Source organism: Alternaria infectoria (assembly GCF_024043175.1).
Source record: "Alternaria infectoria strain BMP 0036 chromosome Unknown scaffold_2, whole genome shotgun sequence".
Lineage (NCBI taxonomy): Eukaryota > Fungi > Ascomycota > Dothideomycetes > Pleosporales > Pleosporaceae > Alternaria > Alternaria infectoria.
The window spans coordinates 262,070-285,662 of NW_026250691.1; the positions used below are offsets into that span (position 1 = coordinate 262,070).

Here is a 23,593-nt window from a genome sequence, read left to right on the forward strand (position 1 = left end):
CGGCGCATCATTAGTGGATAGAGTATACCAGCTGAGCCGGGATTTACCAAGTTAGAATATGTCGTTGAAGCAGGATTAGCGACAGCGGCTTACCAAGACTACTTCCTGTCGCCGCAATACCCGTTGCAATCATCTTTTTCCTTTTCCAGTACAGCGGAATAACCGCAACACTCGTCAAGCCAAGCAAGCCACTACCTAGACCTACACAGACGCCTTGCGCCAGGAAGATCTGCCAATACTTTGAGCACTGTGCTGTCGCAAAGAGGCCTCCTACTTCGAAAAGCGTCCCGAGTGCGATAAGAAGTCGAAGGTGTCCGCGATCGAGCATGATCCCAGCGGGTATTCCAACCACCATGGTGAGAAAGAGCTGAATAGATCCTATCCAGGATATCGCTGAAGCGCTGTATGTTGGGAGTAGGAAGTTGACGTAATATGTTTGGAATACTCCGTAGGAGTTTGTTAAGCCCCTGGCGGTGTTTGAGGTCAGTTGTTGTAGAAAGGAGGGTTAGGATATGGTCGAGACTTACCAGGTGTTCCAGAAGAGAATCCAGCTTCCAAACACCTGAAGCCAGGCTACTACACCGCCATCCATACGGATTTCATGATTACACTCTTGCTGGGGATGGACGTTTTCGTTGTTCGCCGACGTGTTGCGTAGTCCAGTACCCAGATCTTGGGTATGTGTATCAGGGTGCCTTTCGGCATCCTGACGTATTTCGTTGTCCTTATTGGTGGTCGACATATGAGGGCAGCGAAAGTCTGCAGAACCACAGCTCCGCTTGAGAATCTATTGAAGCGCACGTAGAGAAGAAGCTTGATATGAAGCCGCGTCAAAAGCGTGTCGTACCCTTTGACGACTCATACCGTCGGGCAAAGGTTGACTACTTGTGCTAGAAACCAGAGTACAAATGGAAGGCGAGTGGGTGTCACGGCCACGCCGTATGGCTTGGAATTGACGCCACCGCGCCAACTGAACAGCGTAGTATGTTTAGAGTTAATGGTTGAATTAAATGCCGCATTCATAGACCGCATCTTGCACTTTTTTGCGAAGCTTAGAAGATGTCATGCAGAATCAAGTGGGGGGTCAGGGTTGAATGAGGACCAGGCATATCTGCTGTCATCCTGCAGTTTGAATGAGACGATGTAACAGGTAACTTTCCGTGCGTTCCAATGTTCCACTCCACGCGGCGCCTTAGTATACCTACTCCTTCCCACGGAGTTGATTCTCGTTGAGCCTCAAAGGCCTTTGTGTAACGTTTCAGTGGGAGAGACAGCCAAGGTAGTGAGGAAGAATGATAGTTAGAGCGGAAAAAGCAGCAGCTCGAGTAGCCCGCGTTGAAGCCAAAGCCAACAAAAGAGCGCCTCATATCACCCAGAATAGAAAGCGCAAAGCTCCATTAGGACCTCCGTCACGTGCTAAGCACTAAAATTGTGGTGGTCGCTTTCTGGCCCAACTTTTGCAGTAGTAGGTTTGGTGTTGCTGGGTGGTTACACGACTCCGGCCATTACGCGCACAGGCACGGTACGATTCGCTGGCCTGATGTCACGCAGCGGGAGAGATCGTTTCTGGAAAATGACGCATAGATGGCAAACGCCCGAACAAATTTCCTAAAATGGAGTCAGGGCCGCTCTTTTGCTAGGCATCAACTTACATGGCCATCCGGATGTAGCAAATGCTGTGCGCGATGTTGAACGTAAGCCTTCTTGACACAGGTCGTACGGTCATAGGCATCAACGAGAGTGGTCTTATTGCTGATGATATCCAGACTGACACTGCCACTGGAAGTCTACCATGTGGAGGTTTCCTGACTATGGTTCGTGAATTTTGAACCCCGCGTATGTGAGAGGAGTGACAAGTCAGAATTGCGTGCTGAGGTCAAAGCAACACAACTTAACGAGTATATAATGTATCTAAAATGGAGCGTAATTGAGAGATCCACTTGTCGTCTTCATTATTCCGTCTTTAGTACCTCTTTCCAGCCGATATGAGATCGATTGCGACTTGGTCTCGTCCTATAGGACACAACCAGTTCTTACTGCGGGGTGTCAAACCCAGAGTGCTTTTGCATGCTCGTTCATTTGCGTCGGGTGCGTGAACGTCTCCCTATTTTCTCTGGGATTTCATTGAACTTGGTGCTAAACCATGAGTAGCAGCTGTAGCGGTGGCCGAGCCCGAGACGGCTACAACGGAAGCGCCCCAGCGTTTCCCGTATGAAGCCTTCTTCAAATTCAATGTTGATCAGAAGCATCGAGATGGCTCATATCGCCAATTTCGCAACATCAACCGTCTGGCCCAAGAGTTTCCCTTTGCACACTCCGACGTTGAAGAGCAACGTGTGGACGTTTGGTGCACTAACGACTATGTAAGTAACCAGCCCAACAACATAAGAGTACCCATTGACGAGAGCAATGGACAGCTTGGGATGGGTGGTCATCCCAGTGTTTTACGTGCAACGCGCGCCGTGCTTGACAAATACGGCGCTTGTTCCGGCGGTTCACGAAACATCTCCGGGCACAACCAATGGGCTGAAGCTTTAGAGACGTCGCTCGCAAAGCTGCATCGAAAAGAAGCAGCCCTATCCTTCACATCCGGATACGTTGCGAATGAGTCCGCACTGGCAGTATTGGGTGCACATCTCCCCGGCTGTGTCTTTCTTTCCGATGAATCAAATCACTCATCCTTGATCGAAGGCATCAAGATGTCTAGGGCTGCCAAGCTAGTCTGGCGACACAATGATGTTAGAGATCTAGAGAGGAAGCTTGCGTCCATACCTTTGGAAACGCCGAAGGTTGTCGTGTTCGAGTCCGTATATTCCATGTGTGGTAAGCAAATGGGTCGCGCTGGAGCCATCGTCCACATCCTCAAAATTCTAATACCGATCAGGTACCGTTGCTCCCATACGTGAGATTGTTGATTTGTCCGAGAAATACGGAGCAATCACTTTCCTGGACGAAGTCCATGCGGTCGGCCTCTACGGGCCCCATGGGGCGGGCGTGGCCGAACATCTCGATTACGATATCCACCAAGGCGTAAATGGACATGGACAGAGCATGCTTATGGATCGAATTACCCTGGTCAGTGGAGCGCTTGGTAAAGCATTTGGCACCATGGGTGGTTACGTCGCCGGGTCCGCATCTCTCGTCGACATGATTCGCTCGCAAGCCCGGAGCTTCATATTCACAACAGCACAACCACCAGCCGTTATGGCAGGGGCGAGAGCTGCGGTCGAACATCTCTACTCGCATGACGACTCACGCAAGCAGCTCCAGCGCAACGCTCGTAGTGTCAAGACGGCGCTACGCGAGCACGATCTCCCGGTCTTGCCGAATCAATCCCATATAGTACCTCTGTTGATTGGAGACTCGGTAGTCTGTAAGAAGGTTGCAGATATTCTGTTTGACGAGTACAACATATACGTACAGCCGATCAACGCCCCAAGCGTACCCAGAGGACAGGAAAGGTTGAGAATAGCACCAACGCCGGCCCATACGTCCAAGCAGCAGGATCACCTAGTGAGTGCATTGGTGGAGATCTGGGACAGATTGAAGCTGCCGAGCCTGAAAGACTGGCAGCAAGAAGGAGTATCACCGCTCTCGGAGGTGTTGAGGGAGGATGAAATGGATCAGATATGGACACCAACTCAGCTTGGTTTAGAAACATGGAAAAAGGGTAGCCCGGAGCGCTCGCAGCTGTGTGCGGTTGAAGGGGAAGACACGAGGCTTGGGTGGCACTGATTATGGCGAGGAGGTCAGTGTTCTTTTGAGCAGTAGCTATCCTAATAGCGTAAATGACATCAGCACTCCCGCCTAGTCTGGTGGAATTTCAGTCAGCACAGGGAAGCTGGTTGATTTCGCATTCTATCGTTAATGCGCAAACCGATTGAAGTGTTCTGTCCCCTGCCAATTTGGCGCGCGCGACCCCGATGTTCGTTCCGTACCACCGTCTGCCAACCCCGCATCGTGGGAGCCGCAACAATAGGTTTATATTGGCATTAAACGCTCGTTCCTACACATACGACCATAGGATCATGAAAATTAGGCTTCCCGTCCGCTCAGCCATATACAAGCATGATACCGGCGGATTAGTAGTTAGGTGGGTGACCACTAGCGAATCCCCGCTGTTGTATGTTCTATTCTTTTTTGCTGGACGCCTCGAATGGCGACTTCTATTTTTGACTTCTTTTTGCCGAGGCCGGGGACATGTGGCAATCCTTCGCCCTGCCCAGCAGTGCGCGGGCATTGCTCTTATTTTTGCCGGCCCACCTATACTGTTCACTCACGTGTAACCTAAAAAAACATCAGTTCGGCTGTCTCTACCCCGAGGTTTAGTTCCGGAGAGGTAAACACCTTCCCGGAAACTTGTAGATCTACGCCACCTCCGCAGTGCCTTTACCCGTACTCATCACTTACAAGACTCGCCAAGCACGAACCAACCTCGTTCAGGACAATCCACATGACGTTCTTTATACACCTGCTTGCGTGCAGGCTAGCACACGGATGTACTACCGAAAGCGACATGGCGAGCCGGATATTGAATTGGCCACAGCCCGTTGCGGTCAAGACGTAGGCAGGTACTTGGGCGAAACGTACTGTACAAGTACAAAATGTTCGCCCTTTGGAGTGTTAAGCAAGGTCAACCCTGCTATCTGGGTGCGGCATCTTTCACTCTTTGCTCCATCTCATGATGTTGAAGGCTTTCATTGGGCTTGCTGCCCTTATCGGTTATGCCACGGCCCAAAGCGACTCTGTCAAAGTCAAGTGGCTCGAAGATACACCAGAATACCTCGCCGGTGTGACATTCGGCCTACCGTGGCCTCGTGGGCAGCACGTTGCGAACAAAACAACCTTCGCCATCTCCGGAGATGCGGAACTGCAGTCGTGGGTGACGGCCTATTGGCCGGACGGCTCTTTGAAGTGGACCGGGCATGCTCTAGGAGCTAGCGAAGCGCCGGCCAGCGAATACACGATCACGGCTTCTGGTGCAGGCAATGCTTCTGCTTCGTTATACAAGCGTCAAGCCAATGGCATCCAAGTCACCGACTCTGACAACACCATCGTGGTCAATACCGGCAAAGTCTCAGCAACCTTTCCCAAGTCGGGAAACATTCTGGTTTCCACCATTAAAGCTGGCGGAAAGACGGTCGGAAGCAACGGCCACCTGGTCCTACGCTCTCAAACCGGTACTCCTGATGACGACGAAGATGGCAAACCGACTGGCATTGACTACTTAAGCTTCACCAGCAAGATCTCGAACGTCACTGTATCGGAGGAGAACAGCGTTCGATCATTAGTCACAGTCAACGGCATCCATACTATCGATGGATATGGCGTTCATGACGACTGGATACCCTTCACCGTTCGGTTTTACCTTTACGCCAACTCCGAAGCAATTCGGGTCATTCACACCATCATCTATGATGGAGATATGCATAAAGACTTCATGTCGGGTATCGGCATCCGCTTCGATGTTCCCCTAGCTGAAGAGGAGTTCTACGATCGTCATGTCCGGATCGCGGGTGTCGATGGCGGAATGCTGCATGAAGCCGTCAAGGGCATTACCGGTCTACGTCGAGACCCCGGTGTCGACATTCGATCCGGTCAGTTCAACGGCACGGTCTTGCCACCGAACTCTACATGGGATCAGAGGGTGACCACTCGTCTACAGTGGATCCCAACGTGGAGCGACTATCGCCTAACACAACTTTCCCCGGACGGTTTCAATCTCAAGAAGCGCACGAAGGCTGGCCAAAGCTGGGTCAAGATCCCTGGAGGCACACGCTCAGGTGGCCTAGCATATCTCGGCGGCGCTACGGTTGGCGGCCTTGCCGTGGGCCTTCGAGATTTCTGGAAGAAGTATCCTACCAGTTTAGATATCTCTAATGCTGCAACTGATACTGGGTCAATCACCATGTGGCTGTACAGCCCTCAAGCAGGGCCCATGGATATCCGCCCATACCACGACGGACTTGGACAAGACACCTACAAACAGCAACTAGACGCTCTGGATATCACATACGAAGACTGGGAAGGAGGATACGACACTCCCTACGGCCTTGGCCGCACAAACGAGCTTTACATCTACGCGTTTGACAAGACTCCATCCGCCGAACACCTTGCAACGCTCACCAACTTCACCAACAACCCACCCGTTCTCATTCCTGAGCCAGAGTACATGCGCGACACCAAAGCGATTGGGTCTTACTGGGACGTGCCTGGTGCTGTGGACTCTGCGCAAGCACAAACTATCGAGAACAACATGGACTTCCTAATCAAGTACTACGAAGACCAAATCGAACAGCGCCGTTGGTACGGATTCTGGGATCATGGAGACATCATGCACACCTACGATAACGATCGTCACCAGTGGAGATATGACGTCGGTGGCTATGCTTGGGATAATTCGGAGCTGTCGCCTGATCTCTTCTTCTGGGACTTTTTTCTCCGCACCGGTCGTGCGGATGCTTACAAAATTGCTCACGATCAAGTGCGCCACGGAGGCGAGGTCGACTCGTATCATCTGGGCAACTTTACTGGGCTCGGGACGAGACATGGCGTCCAACACTGGAGTGACAGTGCCAAACAGGCTAGAATCTCAACCCCAGTCTATCGTAAGACATTTTACTACATCTCCGGCGGCGACGAGCGGACTGGCGACTTGGTAAGTGAGGTCATGGATGCTGATAAAGCCTTCCTTCGCGTAGATGCGAGACGCAAGGTGCGAGAACCGGGCATTGTCTACAACCCTGATCCCGAAGCGCTATTCCTCAACTTTGGCACCGACTGGGCTGGTATTGCTCAAGCGTATCTTATCGAATGGGAGCGTCGCGGACCTCGCTGGGAAGAATCTCGCGAAAAGCTCATCGAGTCCATCATGACATATCCGAAGCTCAAGAACGGATTCGCCACTGGCGAAGCTTTCTACAACAGTCTCACTGGTGCATGGGCACCACCACCCACAGACCCGAATAACACCGGCAACGTCACGGTTTCGCATCTGTCTGGTGTCTTCGGCGTCCTTGAGACTATTGATCAGCTTATGGACCACTTCGGTGTGGAGCAGAAGAACCTCACTCAACCTTTCTTCGATGCATTCTTGGACTATTGTTACTATTACGGCGCCGGGAAGGCTGAACAGAAGGCTCGTTATGGCAAGGACTTTGGCACTTTAAGTCTGATGCAAGGCCACTCGCGCTTCACCGCATATGTCGCCAATCATCGCAACAACGCGACCCTCGTTCCAAGAGTTTGGTCAGAATTCCTGGGCGATGGTAGCAAAGACGGGCTTGCACCAGGTGCTCCATGGGCAAGGGTGAGAGTTAATGGAAGTGACGCACTTACTGCTGTCGATGAAGCCACATGGGTCAGTACGAATGCCGCAGCGCTGTACGGCGTTGCTGGAATTGAGAATCTGGCTCTCGTAGGCGCGCCCGACGTGAGCACTATTGGAGGTGGTAACGCGACAAAGGGAGCTGTGTAGTCCTATCGATTCGTATTAGCCAAACTTCTTCCCTGCTAACTACCCCACATTCCTATCTCTATGCATGTTATCTTTGTTGGCTCGCTACCCGCTGAGTGCACGAGCATTGGTTACGCTTTATACGATGCATTCCACTATAACGGCCCGGCACATCCGCGTGGCACAGTCCGGATAAAGGTCGCGTCGTGGAGAAAACCTTAATCTGTGAGTAGCGAGCGGCATGGCCCCTGTGACAGATCAAGGCAATGGGGTAAGTTGGCTTCGGTACGTCCCTGAAGTATGGGTTGATGCATTGCAGGCTGTTTCCATAGACATCGAAAAAGATACGAGGGGGACACAAATGCAAGGCAGTCGTCGCCCTGACATGTTCCGCGGCCCCCAACCTTCAACCGCTACTTCTCATGATGGCTGTCCTCACGAAACCAAGCGCGCTTCCTAGGCTCTCCGTCTTCTTTGGGCAACTCTCTGTAGCGAACCTCGTTTTTCCAGTCGTCGCATTTGTTTGTTCGCACTAATTTGTTTTCGGATACCCGGGTGTACTAACGTTGGCAGATTGTTGTACGATGGGTAGCTAGAGGCATCTACCGAGTCTACTTCCATCCGCTTAGCCATTTCCCTGGGCCAAAGTTCTCTGCCTTTACGCGCCTACCGTACCTCACTGCCATAGCGAAGGGTGAACTACCACGACACGTTGCCCGACTCCACGAGCAATATGGAGAAGTAGTGCGCCTCTCGCCTGATGAACTCAGCTTCACCAATCCAAAAGCCTGGCGCGACATCTACGGCTATGGGTCAAAGGAAGGCCCAGGCTCGGCGCCGCCCAAAAATTGGAATCGCCGGGGAAGTTCTCCTAATGGAGCCAAGTCACTTGTCGCAGAACAAGACAATGCCGAGCATGCACGAATCCGCAGAATCTTCTCTCCCGCGTTCTCTGACCGAGCGCTCGTACAACAGTCACCATTATTTATCAAGTACGCTGATCAACTTATCCGCAACTTGAGAGAAGGTGTCCAGGCGAACTCGGTCGATCTCGTCCGAATGTGTACGTTAGGTCTATGTACGAACGCATATTAAACAAACACTGAATTCGTGCAACTATCTCTAGACAACTTCACCACTTTCGACGTCATGGCCGACCTAACATTTGGCGAATCTCTACACCTGCTGGATAACGCAGAGTACAACACCTGGATTCAAGTTATCTTCAAAGGCATCAAGCGCGGTACGCTTATAAGCATCTTCTTCTACTACCCGCTCGCCAAGTTTATGCTGTTTACATTGTTAGGTAGAAAGATTGCGACATTTTAGAGGGAGCAGTATTACGCAACTATTTAGCGCGCAGCTAGGCCCTAGAAGAAGTACTACTTTTAAAGATAATAATAAGTTAGTAATAAGTAGCTTATAATTTTACTACTTTTTTTATTATAATAGTAAACTCTAAAAAAGTTAAAAGTTATAAAAAAATACTAAGTAGTAGTAATTTACTATTAAAAATAAGCTAAGTATTTATATAAAAGATAGTAATTATATTAGTAGCTATAGTTATAAATATATTATATTTTTAAAAAGTAATACTTACTATAGTTATATTTTATATTTTTTTTTTAACTTATATTTATATATAGTAATTTAATAGTATTACTATAAGCTTTACTACGTATACTAAGTTATAAAGAAGAATAGTGTAAGTAATAAAGTTAGTACTAGTATATCTTATAAAAAAGTAGTATTACTATTTTATTATAAGTAAGAAATTAATATTATACTTAATAAAGAGCTTATATATCTTACTAATAAGCTTTTAGAAAGTAAGACTAAGAAAGAAAATAATAAAAGGCTTTATACTAGTTATATATATAATAAAGATAATAAAAATAATAAAAATAAAGATAATAAAAATTTTAATAAGCTTAGTATATAGCTTTATACTAGTAAAGTAGCGCTATAAAGTACTTATAATAGCTTTTAGTATAGCTAAAATAAAGTAGTTTATAGTAGCCTTTATAATAGCTTCTAAAATAATAACTTTAAAAAAACTTATAAAAGTAGATAGTAATATATTTAAAAGAAAAGTAATTAATATAGTAATAATAATAAAGCTTAATTAAGCTTTAGTAAGTAAAATAATATAACTAGTAATAAAATTAACTTTAAGTAAACTTACTAATACTAAAAGAACTTATAAAAGAGTAGTAATATAGTTAAAAGCTTATTTAGTTAGTATAGCTTTAGTATTAGATTTAAGCTACTATTTATATTTTTAATAAGTTTTTAGATCTCTAATTTACTATAAGCTATAAAATAAAAATAAGAATAAGAATTTTATAAGCTAAGATTTTAGTATTTTATTACTTTATAATTTATAGCTTAGTTAGTTATAAGCTATTAAGAATATATAATTATATTATAATTCTTTTTACTATAGTATAAGTAGATATTAGTATTTATAAAATAGTTATTTTACTACTTTAAATTTTAAAAGCTTTAACTATACTAAAAGTAGTAGTACTAAGAACTTAAGTCTTAGCTTACCTAAAGCCTATACCTTTATAGAATTTTAACTTTTTTAAAAATACGTCTTTTTATATACTAGTAATAAACTTTACTCTTTTTAGACTAGCTTATACTATAGAATTATTAGTTTACTAATAAAAATATATAGTAATTCTATTTTATAGTTACTATTTACTTTATTTTATAGTACTATAATAATATAAAGTAAAATAAGCTACTTATAACTTTTATAATATTAATAATCTTAATAAAAAGATACTCTTATAAATAAGAGAAATTGTAAGTATAATACACTGTTAGAGGGAGCATCACAACTACACTGTCGAAAGGGTCACTAAGCGACTTGAAAAGGGACGAGTATCCGAGGGTGTCGATCTGTGGGACCTGGTTCTCCAACAAGAAGACAAGGGTAAAGCTGGCCTGACTCGCCCTGTCATGGATATGAACGGCGAGTTATTCATGTTAGCTGGAACGGAAACGACGGCGACGTTGCTCAGTGGGCTGACCTACTTACTTCTGGTGCACTCCGAGTCGATGGCGAAGCTTGTAGAGGAGATTCGGACGACATTTAACTCATCAGACGACATGAGTATGGAAGTCACCGCTGGCTTACCCTACCTCAATGCATGCATGAAGGAAGCGTTCAGGCACTATCCTCCTGTACCGATCGGTTTGCCACATCTCACTCCTGCTGAAGGTTCGACTATCTGTGGATACTACATTCCTCCAAACGTACGTTGACACTCACTCACACCTTCTTAAATATGACTCTATCACTGACTTCTTGAAGACGAATGTCGCAGCCTCTCATTTGGCAATGTACAGCTCCTCCGACAACTTCAGACTTCCCGAACGTTTCATCCCCGAGCGCTGGCTCGGCGACCCACGGTTCGCCTCCGATGAACGCTCAGCTCTCCAGCCGTTCCACGTAGGACCAAGGGACTGCCTAGGCAAGAAGTAAGTAACGCTACCTCTTAGTCTCTGGAACATCGCAGAGACGCTAATTTGTTGCTGCTAGCATGGCCCTCCACGAGATGCGCCTCATTATGAGCAAAGTACTCTTCAACTTCAATCTCGAATTGCTCCCCGAATGTCGGGATTGGATCGCGGATCAGAAGATATACTCGTTATGGGAAAAGACACCGTTGATGGTTAAGATTAAAGATGCAGTAGTTGTCGCGACGTAACTGCACTATCGACATAGACATACGTTGAGAGATGGCCTGGAGGCTTTGATGAATAGAAGCAAGACAAGACTATTTCTTTCACTCCAGGCGTTGACTAAACTCTACATTTGCTGTACGCTAGTACTTTTACAGCGTTTGTCTCACCTCCGCACTGACGCCGCCCCCGTTTGCAATTTTTCCTACATCCCACTTTCACATTTGACCTCCCTGCCAGCGCGCAAGCGCTTACAAGACACACTGCCATCTACACGGCTCCTGGCATTCGCAGCCACGGCGATGATGGCCGCCCGACATTCCTCCTTGACGATCAAAATGCTCAGCAAGGTCCCAGACGTGGACATGTACGAAGATGTCATCCAATTAACGACACCACTCCAACTCCAACCACCTGTATCCATCTACATCAAAAGCGACTCACCATATCGGGTCACTCTCATAAAGGGCAACAGTGTTGACGTCGACGCTGGCCAGTCCATCACCAAGATCACGTCCTTCAGGCCGCTCATCATCGCGTCGTCAGCGCCGCTCAAGTCCGCATTCGAAGAGGGATGGAACAAATTGCCGGTTGAGTTGAAGATCCTGACACTCGAGTTCAATTCGAAAGCCGAGAATCGCGTCGGCGCAGGCAACAAGTGTGGCTACCCCCCAATAGTCTCTTGTCAGCTGCTTCCCCACCTGACAATGACACGCGAGATCGCCGCGATGGCGCGAGAAATCTTCTGGACCAAGAACGAGTTCTATCTAGAGCCATCAAATCAGTCTGTCGTTATCGGAAACAGAAGGTTAGATAAGCGCCTCTACTTCGCCTATCCCCCACGAGCATTCCACCATCTCATTCGGCGGCTCGTTGTGCGGATATCTCCGATGAGGCATGAGTGGCGCAAGCTCGCTAAGCTTGCGAACGGTGACTGTGGTTTCGCTGCGCTTCGTAACGTCGTTGTCGAGCTTGACATGCGGGGCATGTTGTACAATGCGAGAGCATGGACCAACTTTATCGCCCAGATCGTCGGCGATGGAGTCAGTTTTCACTGCGCTGGCGATATGAAGTTCCTTGCTCCTCAGCACGCTAAGAATGTGTCATCAGAGGTTTCGTTCGAGGATGTGAAGGAGATGTTCACTGGCAAAATCAGGTTCGCGGTCGAGGAGACCAAGTCGCATGGCTGAAGAGACTGTCGTTGCATCTGATAGGAGCCACAACGGTTGACGGTATCGTAGGAGCAGGGCATGGTTACGAGTTGAGGGAGAGACTGGTAGATTGTAGAAAGAGGCAACGAAGAAGCCAAAGAGTTCATGATGGAAGGATATGAGAGTAATGATGTTAATGCAACTTCTTTGACGTAACCCAGCAGGGTGGTCGATTACTTTCTTGTAGATTATATGCTTGGGTCAATATAGTCACGTAGATGGTGTTGAGATCCTCATCATACCTTGAGCACCCGTCCGCTCATCTTTACCACTCATCTGGCTGACCACACATCATCCCTCTTCGACTATGTGGCCTCTTCACCCATAGGTCTCGTGCTGGTGGCATAGCCGTCCTATGTGTACTTATTTAGTCTTCATGGAGCCCTTGCCAGCCTTCGCGTCCTTGACCTTCTGCTTCTCCTTCTCCGTCTGCGGCAAGTCCATGCTCTTGGTGCCGAACTTCGGAAGGAACTTCCCGACCCGCTCCTGGTAGACCTTGTATTCAGGGTACTTGCCCGCGCTGAGCAGCTCAGTTAACCAAGTGCTAGCCTGGAACAAGATGAGGTATCCGAATGCACCGGCGAACGCCCAGTTGACGTAGGTCTCGGTCTCCAAGCAGCACCATTGGTACAAGCATACCCAGAAGGATTGTTCGGCTGCGAAGTTGGGGTGGCGCGACCAGCTGAAAAGACCAGTTGTGTTGAAGCCACGGTCTAACTGTTCACGGGTGTATTTCTGGTCGGATGGCACCTTGGCAGTCTTCTGGTATGCGTTCCTCGCTTTGTAAAAGTTCCATTGCGCTTGGTCGGCAAAGAACTCGAACACGACGATAGCGAGCATGGAGCGGCCGAATAGGGTATCGTAGGTTGTGATGTCGTTGCCCTTGATGCGGTTGACGAGGAGGAGGATATACGTGGGCGTGGTGATGAGCCAAAGAAGAATCTACCATGATCAGTATCTCATACACTGATAGTAAATAGTAGGAGTATACTTACATTCTGCCCTAGCGAGATGAATGTGACATTGAAAATGAACATGCCGGGTCCGCCGACGTAGTCCTTGACAATTTCCCATCGGTAGTCTTCGCTGCCGACCTGATATCCGCCCTTCCGCCAATAGTTGAAAGTCAAACGAGCACCCCAGATGATTGAGACAGCCATGATATGGTCCAGCTTCATGGTGGGCAGGCCGTTGAGATGAGCCCATAGTGCGTAATGCACGTTGTAGAGGGCAGGCAATATACTCCAGATCCTGTCAACCTGCGAGTAGTTCCGGTTGATCTCGGAGACGGCAAGCACGATCGGCGTGACGAACATCGTGGCAAATGCCAGCGATGACATGAGTGGGTTGGTGTTGACATAGAGGTCTTTCAATGCCTGCACATCGGTGATATGCGCTGCAACCTTGTACGGGAGGTCGTAGAATTGCGGCAGGAATGGCTCGACGGTCTTGAAGTAGTCGACGCAGTCGGGCAGCGTCTTGACGAGTGGCAGCGCCATGTCGGTGTACGTACGTGGGTCAGGCATGGTTATGATGAGGGTTGGTGAAGATGGGGATGTTGCGATGCGCCCCTCGCAAACTGGCGTTAGCGTTTGTTGTGTGAAGCGGACAATGACCTCATGAAGACCTGTTTTCCCTGGCGGCCCCGGCTTAGCGAGCTGCGATAGCGTCCGTGCGGCTGATAAACGCGCTAGCACGCGCCAAGGCTGATCTGACGCGTCTTCACATGACCGTGAGGATCTTTCCCCACCATCATCTCCAGACCCACGTTGAGCCTCTTTCGCGGTTTCAACGGCACTCCAGAGGTATGACTCGGGTACTGTGCGTGGCGGAAAAGCCTTCGATCGCAAAAGCAGTCGCAAATCATCTGGGCGGCCAAGCCCGAGCAGTAAGTTCAGCATGTCGCATTGACCTTCAACATATACCTTGAAAGTTCACACTTGTGTTTGATTGATATTCCGATAGCCGGAGAGGATGCCAGATGCGTTCAGCTCATGTCTTAGTATCCGGTGCAAGGATAGGGGCGCCTTCATGGCCTGACGTGCAGATCGGACGCATGCTGACTTCAGATAGGAAAGTGTCCGCGGTATCCAGTGGGTCAAGAATTACAAGTTTGATTTTCGCTTCCAAAACTGGGGACAATGCTCTGTAACGTTCACATGCGTTGCCGGACATATCGTTGCGCAGGACTTCAACGATCGATTCAAGAAATGGCACTCATGTCAACCCGCAGCACTGTTCGAGGCACCCATAGTGTCGAGCATAGCAGAAGTGGGTGATTTGGTTCATTCTGACGAAGCTGGCTAATCCACATACAGGACAAAAAGGTTGTAGCGAGCAATATCGAAGCGCAAGCCAAGTGGGCGAACATCTTGTTCATCTGGACTGATTGTGATCGCGAAGGCGAGCATATCGGCACTGAGATTCGTGATATTGCGCTGAAGGCGAACCCAAACATGCAGGTTTGGAGAGCGCGTTTTAGCAACATCGAGAGAGCGTCTGTGACACTGCAAGATCTTCATGAGCATCAACTAACGTGACCCAGGCACGTTATACAAGCCTCACAGAACCCGATCCGCCTAGACGAGAAGCAGGCTCAAGCTGTTTCGGCTCGTATTGAGCTAGATCTGCGGCTCGGTGCAGCCTTCACACGCATGCAGACACTGGCGCTACAAAATATGATTCCTCAGCAGGGCGAAGAGCGATTCAAGTTGATCAGCTACGGCTCTTGTCAATTTCCAACGTTAGGATTCGTTGTCGATCGCTATCTGCGAGTGCGAAATTTTGTTCCTGAGCCATTTTGGTACATCAAGCTCGCACACAAGAAAGACGACATTGAAGTCAAGTTTAATTGGCGACGAGGTCATCTTTTCGATCGTATGGCGGTCGTCCTCATCTTCGAGAGATGTCTGCTCTCAAAGACAGCGAAGGTGATCAAGATGGCTAAGAAACCCACAAAGAAGTGGAAACCATTACCTCTGACGACAGTCGAACTACAAAAGAATGGAAGTAGATTTCTTCGCATGACCTCGCAAGACGTCATGAAAGTGGCCGAAGACTTGTATACGAAAGGATGGATCAGTTACCCGCGTACTGAGACTGACCAATTTGATCGTGGTATGGACCTGCGAGCGCTTGTCGGAAGGCAAACACAAGACGGTCGCTGGGGTCCGTTCGCACAGAACCTCATGAACGGTGGCTTTCATCAACCTCGCGAGGGCCGCAACAACGACAAAGCACATCCGCCCATCCATCCCGTTAACTACGTCGCTTCCAATCAACTCAACGACAGAGAGCGCACCGTCTATGAATTTGTTGTCCGCCGCTTTCTCGCCTGTTGTTCTGAAGACGCTGTCGGCGAAGCCACAGACATCGAGATCGAGTATGGAGGCGAGATATTTCATGCACATGGCCTTACCGTGATTGCCAGGAACTATCTCGAGGTCTATCCATACGACAAGTGGGAGAGCAGTCAAGTGCTCCCCCAGTACACGGTAGGTGAGACTTTCGAGCCTACAGAAGCGAATATGCTGGACGGACAAACGTCGGCACCTAGCTACCTCACCGAGCCCGAACTCATCGCCCTCATGGATGCAAACGGTATTGGCACGGATGCAACCATGGCCGAGCATATCGCTAAGATCAAGGAGCGCGAATACGTCATTGCAAGACTCAAAGCGGGCGGCGCAGCAGCAGCCGCAGATGGCGCAGGTGCAGGTAGAGGCCGCGGCAGAGGCAGAGGAGGGGCACGAGGAGGACGTGGTGGGCGAGGCGGCGCAGCCGTAGGCCAGAACAACGGAGGAGGAACGGGCGGAATACAAGAGTTCATCCCAACGACGCTGGGTATCGCGCTTATCGAAGGATACGACAACGTGGGGTTTGAGACAAGCCTCAGCAAACCATTCCTCCGGAAAGAAGTAAGTGGGATGTTGGGCTTTGATGACCCGGCATGCTCGCTAACACATTGGGTAGATGGAGGTCCAGATGAAGGCCATCTGCGAAGGCCGCACTACGCGCAACGAAGTGGTGCATCAGAACCTCGAGCAGTACCGGGCCGTTTTCACTCGCACGGTGCAGCAGATCAACGTCCTCAAATCGGTACGTCGATTTTGACTCGAACTTTTGTGTGTGTAGTCGCATCGCTAACGGAATCCCCACCCACTAGGCTATCACGAAGTATGTTGTCAACGCAAATCATGGTTGAGGCATTATCACGTTGTCTGGTCGTAACGCTCACGTCCCTCGGTTGACGGCAAAAAGCTCCGATGGGTTGCGCAAGCTCTCTGTAGAGTTTGGCGATCTTCTGCGACGGGATGTCTTGCAGTGAGGCCTGTCGGGCAAACACGTGTGTCAGACGGTGGTTGCTGGCCGCGACAGCAGGCCCCCTCACCATGTGCCTGAGCCTCTCATTAGTAGGCGCATGGCGAAATCGGACCTTTGGATGGTGGGATGGACCCCGCAGCGCGATAATGATAGCTCCAATCGCCGGTGTGGGAGCGAGGCATGGAGAGACGGATGGCCAACGTAAGAAGCCGATACACACAGCATGGCGATATGGGGCATCGGCTGCGAACGGAAGCCACGATCGAGATGGCTGAATGCAGCAGCTGCGAACATCGCGACATCGTTCTCGCAGCATTTGGCAGCATTTCAGACAAACTACACGGCTTCACCGCATCGCAAAGACACGATACACTTTGTACTACTCTAGCGTTGCCCTGCTTCTTCTAAGCTTCGAGTCCCTGCTGCTGCGAGGGGCGAGGTTTCATGACGCTTGTGCGAGGTGTGTGGCTGTCAAGGACTCAGTCAGCTGCTTCCGAGCCAATCACATGGCTGACAGGGGCACGAGTCGTAGCTTCCCGTCAGATGCGCGTGCCTTCCTTGGAACCAGCTGCCTTCGGAACCAAGGAGCCCTTATCATAGCGACCCTGCCTTGCTCGTACGTAGACTCATAACATAGCCCACACCCGAATATTGAACCTCTTCTGATAGCTCGTTTGTACGCTGTTTGCCCGTCTCTGCCTCTATTACCGTTCGCCTCTGCTGCCCCGACACGCTACCTGCATCCTCCCGTTACCGACTCGCTGATCCATCGCCGATCGCTAAACCTCTCGGAACGGTGAAGGCACAAGCTACGTTGCTGCAGCTTGCTATAACAACCCAACGCCAACGCATATCCGCCCCATAACTGCATTTCGCTTGTCGCACAAAGCAGTTCGACCTTTGTCTTCAATTTTACACCCAAACTCCTGCTGCAGCCCGAACACCGTACCGTCGATACCCGACAGTGCAAGCCGAAGCTCCTGGTGCGTTTGCCGCAAGACGAGTTGCATCGCCCTGCAAACTCACCTTCTGAACCCTACCATATCAGAGATTCTGGTTGCTGACTCTTCCGCTCTCCAGACCTCCTTTCCATCCAGCGCGACTACCGACCAACTCGCGCTTTGACTCACCCGTCAGCCCCTGCCTCCCAACAGTAAACATGGCTGCTTCCGCCCAGAAGCCGATGTCCAACATCGCTATGGCCTTTGGACGCCAGGACAGCGGCCATGCTGCTTCGACCGGCACCCTCCCTACGCCCCCGAGCTCCATCTCTCCGACGCTCCCTGCGCACAAGCGACGCCCCATGCCCGTCGTCGGGCGCCTGCACACACCAGAAGAGGAGTCTATGGAGATAGATCTTCAGGATGCGGTGGAACATGCGGCCGCGCAGGACCAGCCTTCTGCGCTCTCCAAGGAGGCGCTGGCGGGTCTGGATGCGACGCGCCAGATTACGGCGCTGATGCTGGCCAAGCACCACCTGCCAGACATCATCGAAGGCCACGGCGCAATGCCCATCCGCGAGATGATGGCGCATCTGACACATGCGGTGCCTGGCTTCTCTGGGCTGCCCCCTGCGAAGGCACGTAGGCTAGTCGTTGCGGCGCTGGAACATCGCGCCGGCGGCGGTCTGCACGGAGAGGTCAAGTTCGAGAAGGTTGGCTGGGGGCGTTGGAGTGTAGCTGGCTCCGGCTCCCAGGCGGCAGGAATGCCCATCGGTGGTAAGCGCTCTGGAAACGGGCGCGCAACGCCGGCGAGTGTCGATAGCATCGGGGGCAGCCTCCAAATACCCAAGTTGCGACAAGAGCGCGACGTCTACTCGGGCAGCTGGAATGCTGGCTCGTGGTCGCCCCACCGCCAGGGCGAGGACGAAGAAATGGCTGACCAGATGTCGCTGGACGACTCTGAGGGCAGCACCGAATCCGACTCGGCTTCCGACATGGATTTGGAGGAAGAACTTAACGACGACACGGATCAAGAAGACTGGGCGACGATGGGGCCTGAAGCTCTTCGCGAGACCCGCCGCGGTCCGCGCCGAGAACACCGCGATTACAACTATCTAAGCCGAACTCAGACGAGCAACCCGCGCTACCGGAGCATATCCGCCCAGGCCCACTCTCTGCCACAGCCTCAGCCTCACAACGCACGCACTGCGACGCCCACGTACAAACCTTTCCTTACTGTTCCACATGCATCCCACGGTAATCACGTCGTGAACGCGGGCTCTCCTTTGACTTCTTCCGTTTTTAATGCACCAGCTGGTGTAGCCGGCTCTGGCGCTGAGCGCGACGCCATCGAGGCACTCATTGCTATGGGCTCCATGTAGACCCTTTCCCTCTACAGCATCGCGCTGTATAGAGCTGGCGAACGTTGCGAAAACGCACAAAGCCGTACGAGACACGACTGTTACACGTCACATACCCCCCACATTCAACATTAGATTATGGCTGCGCATTTATTCACACGCAACAAGGGCTGGAAATGGTTTTGGGTCTGATTGGATTACGTTGGCATGCCCCCCAGGTTCTCGATCTGCATGGTTCTGGTATGCAATTGGGACGATCCGTCAAGTGCTGATGTGGATCATATTTTGGACTTTTTGTTTACTTTCACCGCTTTATTTTTACCAAGAGATGATTGGGCTATGCCGACATCTACCATTTTGCTCAACTCACACCATACTCTTCCGCGGTATCTGCAGTATCTTTACCCATGGGTCTGGCGCTTGTCTGGCGTTATGGCGTATGGTTGATGATAGATGATACGATGGACGTGGATGACACACAGCTTGTATATAGTCTTTTGTAAAGACAGACACCCTACTCCGCTCATTATCTGGCTGAGATGCTAGTGAGCTACCATGATGCCGATTATGCGCTTCGGCGGTAATGGTTGACTGCAATACAATTCACGCTCGACATTTCATCTCTCTCAAGGATTTGAAGGTTGGGTGTGTTCTACGAGATCTAGTATCTTCTTCGCTTTCGCCACACAACTGTCGCCCCCACACTTGATGCAACTGCATTGCTCCGCCCGGATTCCATACCTTCCATATGTATGCCTCTTAGATCTGCTCAAACCTCGTCCTTGGAATCGTCTTCAAACGCCACCTTACTCCTCACGAGTGCCTCCACCTTCTGAATGCCGTCGGTAATCGAGGGAATATTGCCGCTCTGCCACAGCCTACCGGTGAATGTAACTTCGCCTTTGCATCTGAATTCGATAGACTCGTCACAGCTGGCATGTACCCACTTAAGAAGCTGCGCGATGGTATCATCGTTTAGAGGACTCCATCTGGCTCCACGGCAATTGACCACGACGCTGACGTATCGTAAGTTCGAAAGTCCAGCGTTCCCCTTGGACATCCAAGACAAATTTTCCCAGTCGGTAAAGGAACCCATGTTAACGTCTACGATAATCTTCCGGACCAACTCGTTGGCGATTGGAAATGTAGGGCGGCCTGACGGTCTTGGAGGGTCGCGCCGCATGCGGAAGGTGTTATCGCAGTAGAATATCTCCTCTGCGAGGCTGGCAATCTCGGGGGACATGCGGATATGATGGTCGAGAGCTGGCAGAACATTCTTTTCGTACAGGTCGACCGTTTCAGGAAAAGACAAGTTGTAGCTCAGTATTTGGACTTTTAGTTCTGTGGGGAGCTTACCCCAGCCGATGGCGAAAGCAACGTCAAGCGGTAGCGAAGGTACGAGCCAGGTAGGGTGGTGAGGTCTGAAGTACACAGCATGGCTGCAGGCTAATTGTATGACGCTCCTGGTGAAAGTATCGACTACCTTCAACGCCGAGGGTGCGGTGATCCAAAGCCATGATCCCGCAGGCATCTCAAGCGGTGTACGAATCAAGAGAGGCGAATCTTGAGACAGACCGAGTATAGTCGTACATGAGGCAGATGGAGGTGAGCAATCTGGCGGCGCTGTAGTTCCGAAAGCGTGTGCGCGCGACGGCCTTGGACGGGTGTGAGAATAAAGCGCATCCATAGGCTGTGTTTGCGAGTGGGGAAGGGAAGCTAACGGGATAGTTATAGTTTGGCGGAGCATGTTTTGTGTTGCTTGGGCTGTGAGAGATTGAGGTACCTAGGTACTTCAGCCGGCTGACAGCGAAGAAGTAGTAGATCAAAAGCTTGGGGTCTTAGGAGTGATCAGGCAGCAGCGTAGAGAGTGAAATGTAACTCGGGCTTTAATTGCACAGCTTGGTACAGCGCCCACACAAGTCTGAACCCCGAAGCCTACAGAATCGCGAAAGATTTCTGCCAAGCCACCATCAGGGAAGTTGTTGACCCCATCGTGTAGGTGAAAGCCTTTTTTTGAACAAGAATAGAGACTAGCATTGAAGCCTTCGCTCGTTGCAACTTTGAGGCGCGAGGCCTCGAACGGATGTAATTCCAGCGCATAGAATCCACAAGCTGTATGTCAAGAGCTGTCTAAACTACAATTGAATTCGAACAACGTACACTTGCGCTGTGAATTGTGGTACATCCATTGTGCGTGATCAACTTCACAGCGAGTAGATACTAGATAAGTCCGAGTTCTATACCAAGAGGGAGTTTTAGCACTAACCTCAGCCTTTGTCCCTCAGGCTTATTACGCCTTTCAGAGACATTCTCAAAGCAGTCATATCTCCGCAGTATTCCTTGAGAACGAGGTAGACATATCGCAAGAGCCATGTCCGCTACAACCCCTGAGACAACTTCGATGAGCGCACAGGGGAGGGCGTCAGGGCAAGATGAGGAGTTTGAAGAAGCGATAGAGATCCATTGGCCCATGGTTATACCCAGACAAGCTACTTTCGCAGTGTACTCGTCCCAGCCGTTGAAGATATCAGCACCCTGCTCAATGCAAATACACGCGTACACACCGATCCGAATTCGATGCGACAACAAACTTACGATTTCTCCGGCTGGTCCTGCAACACCAGGATTCGCAAGGGGCTGGAGCAAGTTACCGACTGAACTGAAACTCGAGATACTTCGTTATAACCTCCTGTATCCCTCTCCACTATGGCCAGCAAACATCAACACCGTAATACGAAGGGAGCTGTTTCCGTACCTCAGAATGACGCCGGACATCGCTGAGATGGCCAAAGCTGTATTCTATCAAGAGAACAAGTTCACCATGCAGTTCACCAACTCTCTAGTATTTCCAAACTCGATATTGGCTAAGCCTCCCATGAGTATACGGCCTCAGCTACGTCATATCACTTTCCAGACTCGTCTATGCGAATTTGACTGGCAATTACTTCTAACATTTTCCGGAGAAGATCGTGCTGGCTTCACGGGACTAGTTCATCTCAAAGTGAGATATTTGTCAGGTGAGGATGCAGCAATCCTCGAAATTGCTAAGAATACCTGTGTGATACGGGGGCCCATGTCTTTCGACGAGTGCTATTTAGCGCGCCGAGGAGAACCCGTGCATCTGCCGTTTGACGGCGTAGTCACGTTTGATCGATCGGGCTTTGTGGGGCGAAGAAATCCTGAGGAGGATGAAGCGCAATGGGAATTGACGCGTCGCGTCGAAGGGTTTGTGACCAGGGATATTACCTTCACTAAATAACAAGCGTGAAATGTAGTGTAGACTACTGAAATTGGATTGATTCATGATAAGCGTGCACGACACCTGTATTGAGTTAGATGACTGCGGTTCCGGCGATGCCTGACGGGGACCTCGGAAAGGTGACGATGTGTGACGTCATCACCCGATTATCTAATCGCCAGCCCCCTTCACACCCCCGCTACTGCTGGCGAAGGACTAGCTGAACCCAAATTCACTCCAAGCTCTAGATATTAAAAAAAAACTTGAGACCACGTTGCACATAGTTGGTCAAGCGATCAAACAGCATCGCGAGAAACAGCACCCAAAATGGTGCTTGGTACCTAAGCACATCAGACATAGGTAGGTAATGATTGGCGTTGGCTAGGAGCTAATACCAATGGTAGGATAGCGATTTGGGTAAAACAAATACAGTAACGAAATACATCTTGCAGCAAACGAAGTGCAGACCGCAATGGTAATGCAATTGGTAAAAGAGCAAGCCAAGATTCGTGCACTTCGCGCTCTCCAACCATACTACGTACTAACCATACTAAGTGACAACTCTACTATTTCCGGAGCATGCGCTGCAACGTCTCTTGGATAATTTTCGCGCAAGAACCACCACAAATACCCGATCCGTCGCCACCCGAGCATTCCATACCTCGGACCTCAACCACAATCTTTTTCGCATCGACGTTGCAGGATGTACCCCGGAGCCCCTTTTTAGCATCTTTGCGGCGCTGTTTGAGTGTAAGTCCACACCAACGCCCTGATGAATAACGACCCCTAGCCATGAAGCAAGTCTCGTCTTTACCATCATTTTCAAGAGTGACGATGATCTTGAGCAACTGGGGGTGGAAGTACTGCTGCCAGTGCACGGGATCCGAGGCAGGGGTACCCTCGGGGATACTGGAGTCATCAGCCGTGGGTTTACCCAAAGTAAACGGGATCGGGGATGGCTTCCATCTATTGGGGACTAGGAACAGCCAGTCGCCATCTAGCTTGAAGATATCTTGAAGGTACCGAGGGTCGCCGTTGTAGAGCTCCGGCTGAAATCGCAGATCTACAGTCAAATTACGCACCAGTGAGGCGACTGGCGGACTTGGATGTTTGAAGCTGTACATCGCTCTACGAGGATTGAAGAGTAGCGTGTTCGTTTTCGATAGCCCGATGACAAATTCGTTCTCCTTCCAGTAGACATCCATAGCTAGGTCGTATAGCCGTTTGTTGATGCTAGCAAGTCGAATGAGACGAGCCATGTACACGGTGTGTATCATAGCGGTGATGGGTTTGTCAAATACAAGACAATATCCAAGAATTTGCATCAATAGCTCGTTAGATAGGTCCAGGAGTCTCGACTGGACAAT

The 23,593-nt window shown here is 49.9% G+C and overlaps 8 protein-coding genes across 8 annotated transcripts; 6 read left to right on the forward strand and 2 right to left on the reverse strand.

Moving 5' to 3' along the window:
• Window positions 1-2,816: 2,816 nt before the first annotated feature.
• J4E92_001540 (uncharacterized protein) lies at window positions 2,817-3,735 on the forward strand (the record flags this gene model as incomplete). Its single annotated transcript, XM_051492951.1, has 2 exons — window positions 2,817-2,823; window positions 2,885-3,735. 2 exons carry the CDS (start codon window positions 2,817-2,819, stop codon window positions 3,733-3,735), a joined length of 858 nt encoding a protein of 285 aa, XP_051356182.1.
• A 949-nt stretch (window positions 3,736-4,684) lies between these two features.
• Window positions 4,685-7,477, forward strand: J4E92_001541 (uncharacterized protein; the record flags this gene model as incomplete). The annotated part of the gene is made up of 1 exon (XM_051492952.1): window positions 4,685-7,477. The coding sequence occupies one exon, from the start codon at window positions 4,685-4,687 to the stop codon at window positions 7,475-7,477; it is 2,793 nt and encodes a 930-aa protein (XP_051356183.1).
• Window positions 7,478-8,515: 1,038 nt separating this feature from the next.
• J4E92_001542 (uncharacterized protein) lies at window positions 8,516-11,178 on the forward strand (the record flags this gene model as incomplete). Its single annotated transcript, XM_051492953.1, has 6 exons — window positions 8,516-8,519; window positions 8,583-8,699; window positions 10,264-10,270; window positions 10,321-10,723; window positions 10,782-10,948; window positions 11,010-11,178. The coding sequence occupies 6 exons, from the start codon at window positions 8,516-8,518 to the stop codon at window positions 11,176-11,178; spliced, it is 867 nt and encodes a 288-aa protein (XP_051356184.1).
• Window positions 11,179-11,457: 279 nt separating this feature from the next.
• On the forward strand, window positions 11,458-12,342 carry J4E92_001543 (uncharacterized protein; the record flags this gene model as incomplete). Its single annotated transcript, XM_051492954.1, has 1 exon — window positions 11,458-12,342. The coding sequence occupies one exon, from the start codon at window positions 11,458-11,460 to the stop codon at window positions 12,340-12,342; it is 885 nt and encodes a 294-aa protein (XP_051356185.1).
• A 384-nt stretch (window positions 12,343-12,726) lies between these two features.
• On the reverse strand, window positions 12,727-13,889 carry J4E92_001544 (uncharacterized protein; the record flags this gene model as incomplete). The annotated part of the gene is made up of 2 exons (XM_051492955.1): window positions 12,727-13,305; window positions 13,359-13,889. 2 exons carry the CDS (start codon window positions 13,887-13,889, stop codon window positions 12,727-12,729), a joined length of 1,110 nt encoding a protein of 369 aa, XP_051356186.1.
• A 281-nt stretch (window positions 13,890-14,170) lies between these two features.
• J4E92_001545 (uncharacterized protein) lies at window positions 14,171-16,476 on the forward strand (the record flags this gene model as incomplete). Its single annotated transcript, XM_051492956.1, has 5 exons — window positions 14,171-14,251; window positions 14,437-14,634; window positions 14,682-14,860; window positions 14,909-16,280; window positions 16,336-16,476. 5 exons carry the CDS (start codon window positions 14,171-14,173, stop codon window positions 16,474-16,476), a joined length of 1,971 nt encoding a protein of 656 aa, XP_051356187.1.
• Window positions 16,477-17,845: 1,369 nt separating this feature from the next.
• Window positions 17,846-19,009, forward strand: J4E92_001546 (uncharacterized protein; the record flags this gene model as incomplete). The annotated part of the gene is made up of 1 exon (XM_051492957.1): window positions 17,846-19,009. The coding sequence occupies one exon, from the start codon at window positions 17,846-17,848 to the stop codon at window positions 19,007-19,009; it is 1,164 nt and encodes a 387-aa protein (XP_051356188.1).
• A 748-nt stretch (window positions 19,010-19,757) lies between these two features.
• On the reverse strand, window positions 19,758-20,425 carry J4E92_001547 (uncharacterized protein; the record flags this gene model as incomplete). The annotated part of the gene is given in 2 exon segments (XM_051492958.1): window positions 19,758-20,409; window positions 20,421-20,425. 2 exon segments carry the CDS (start codon window positions 20,423-20,425, stop codon window positions 19,758-19,760), a joined length of 657 nt encoding a protein of 218 aa, XP_051356189.1.
• Between the last annotated feature and the right edge of the window lie 3,168 nt (window positions 20,426-23,593).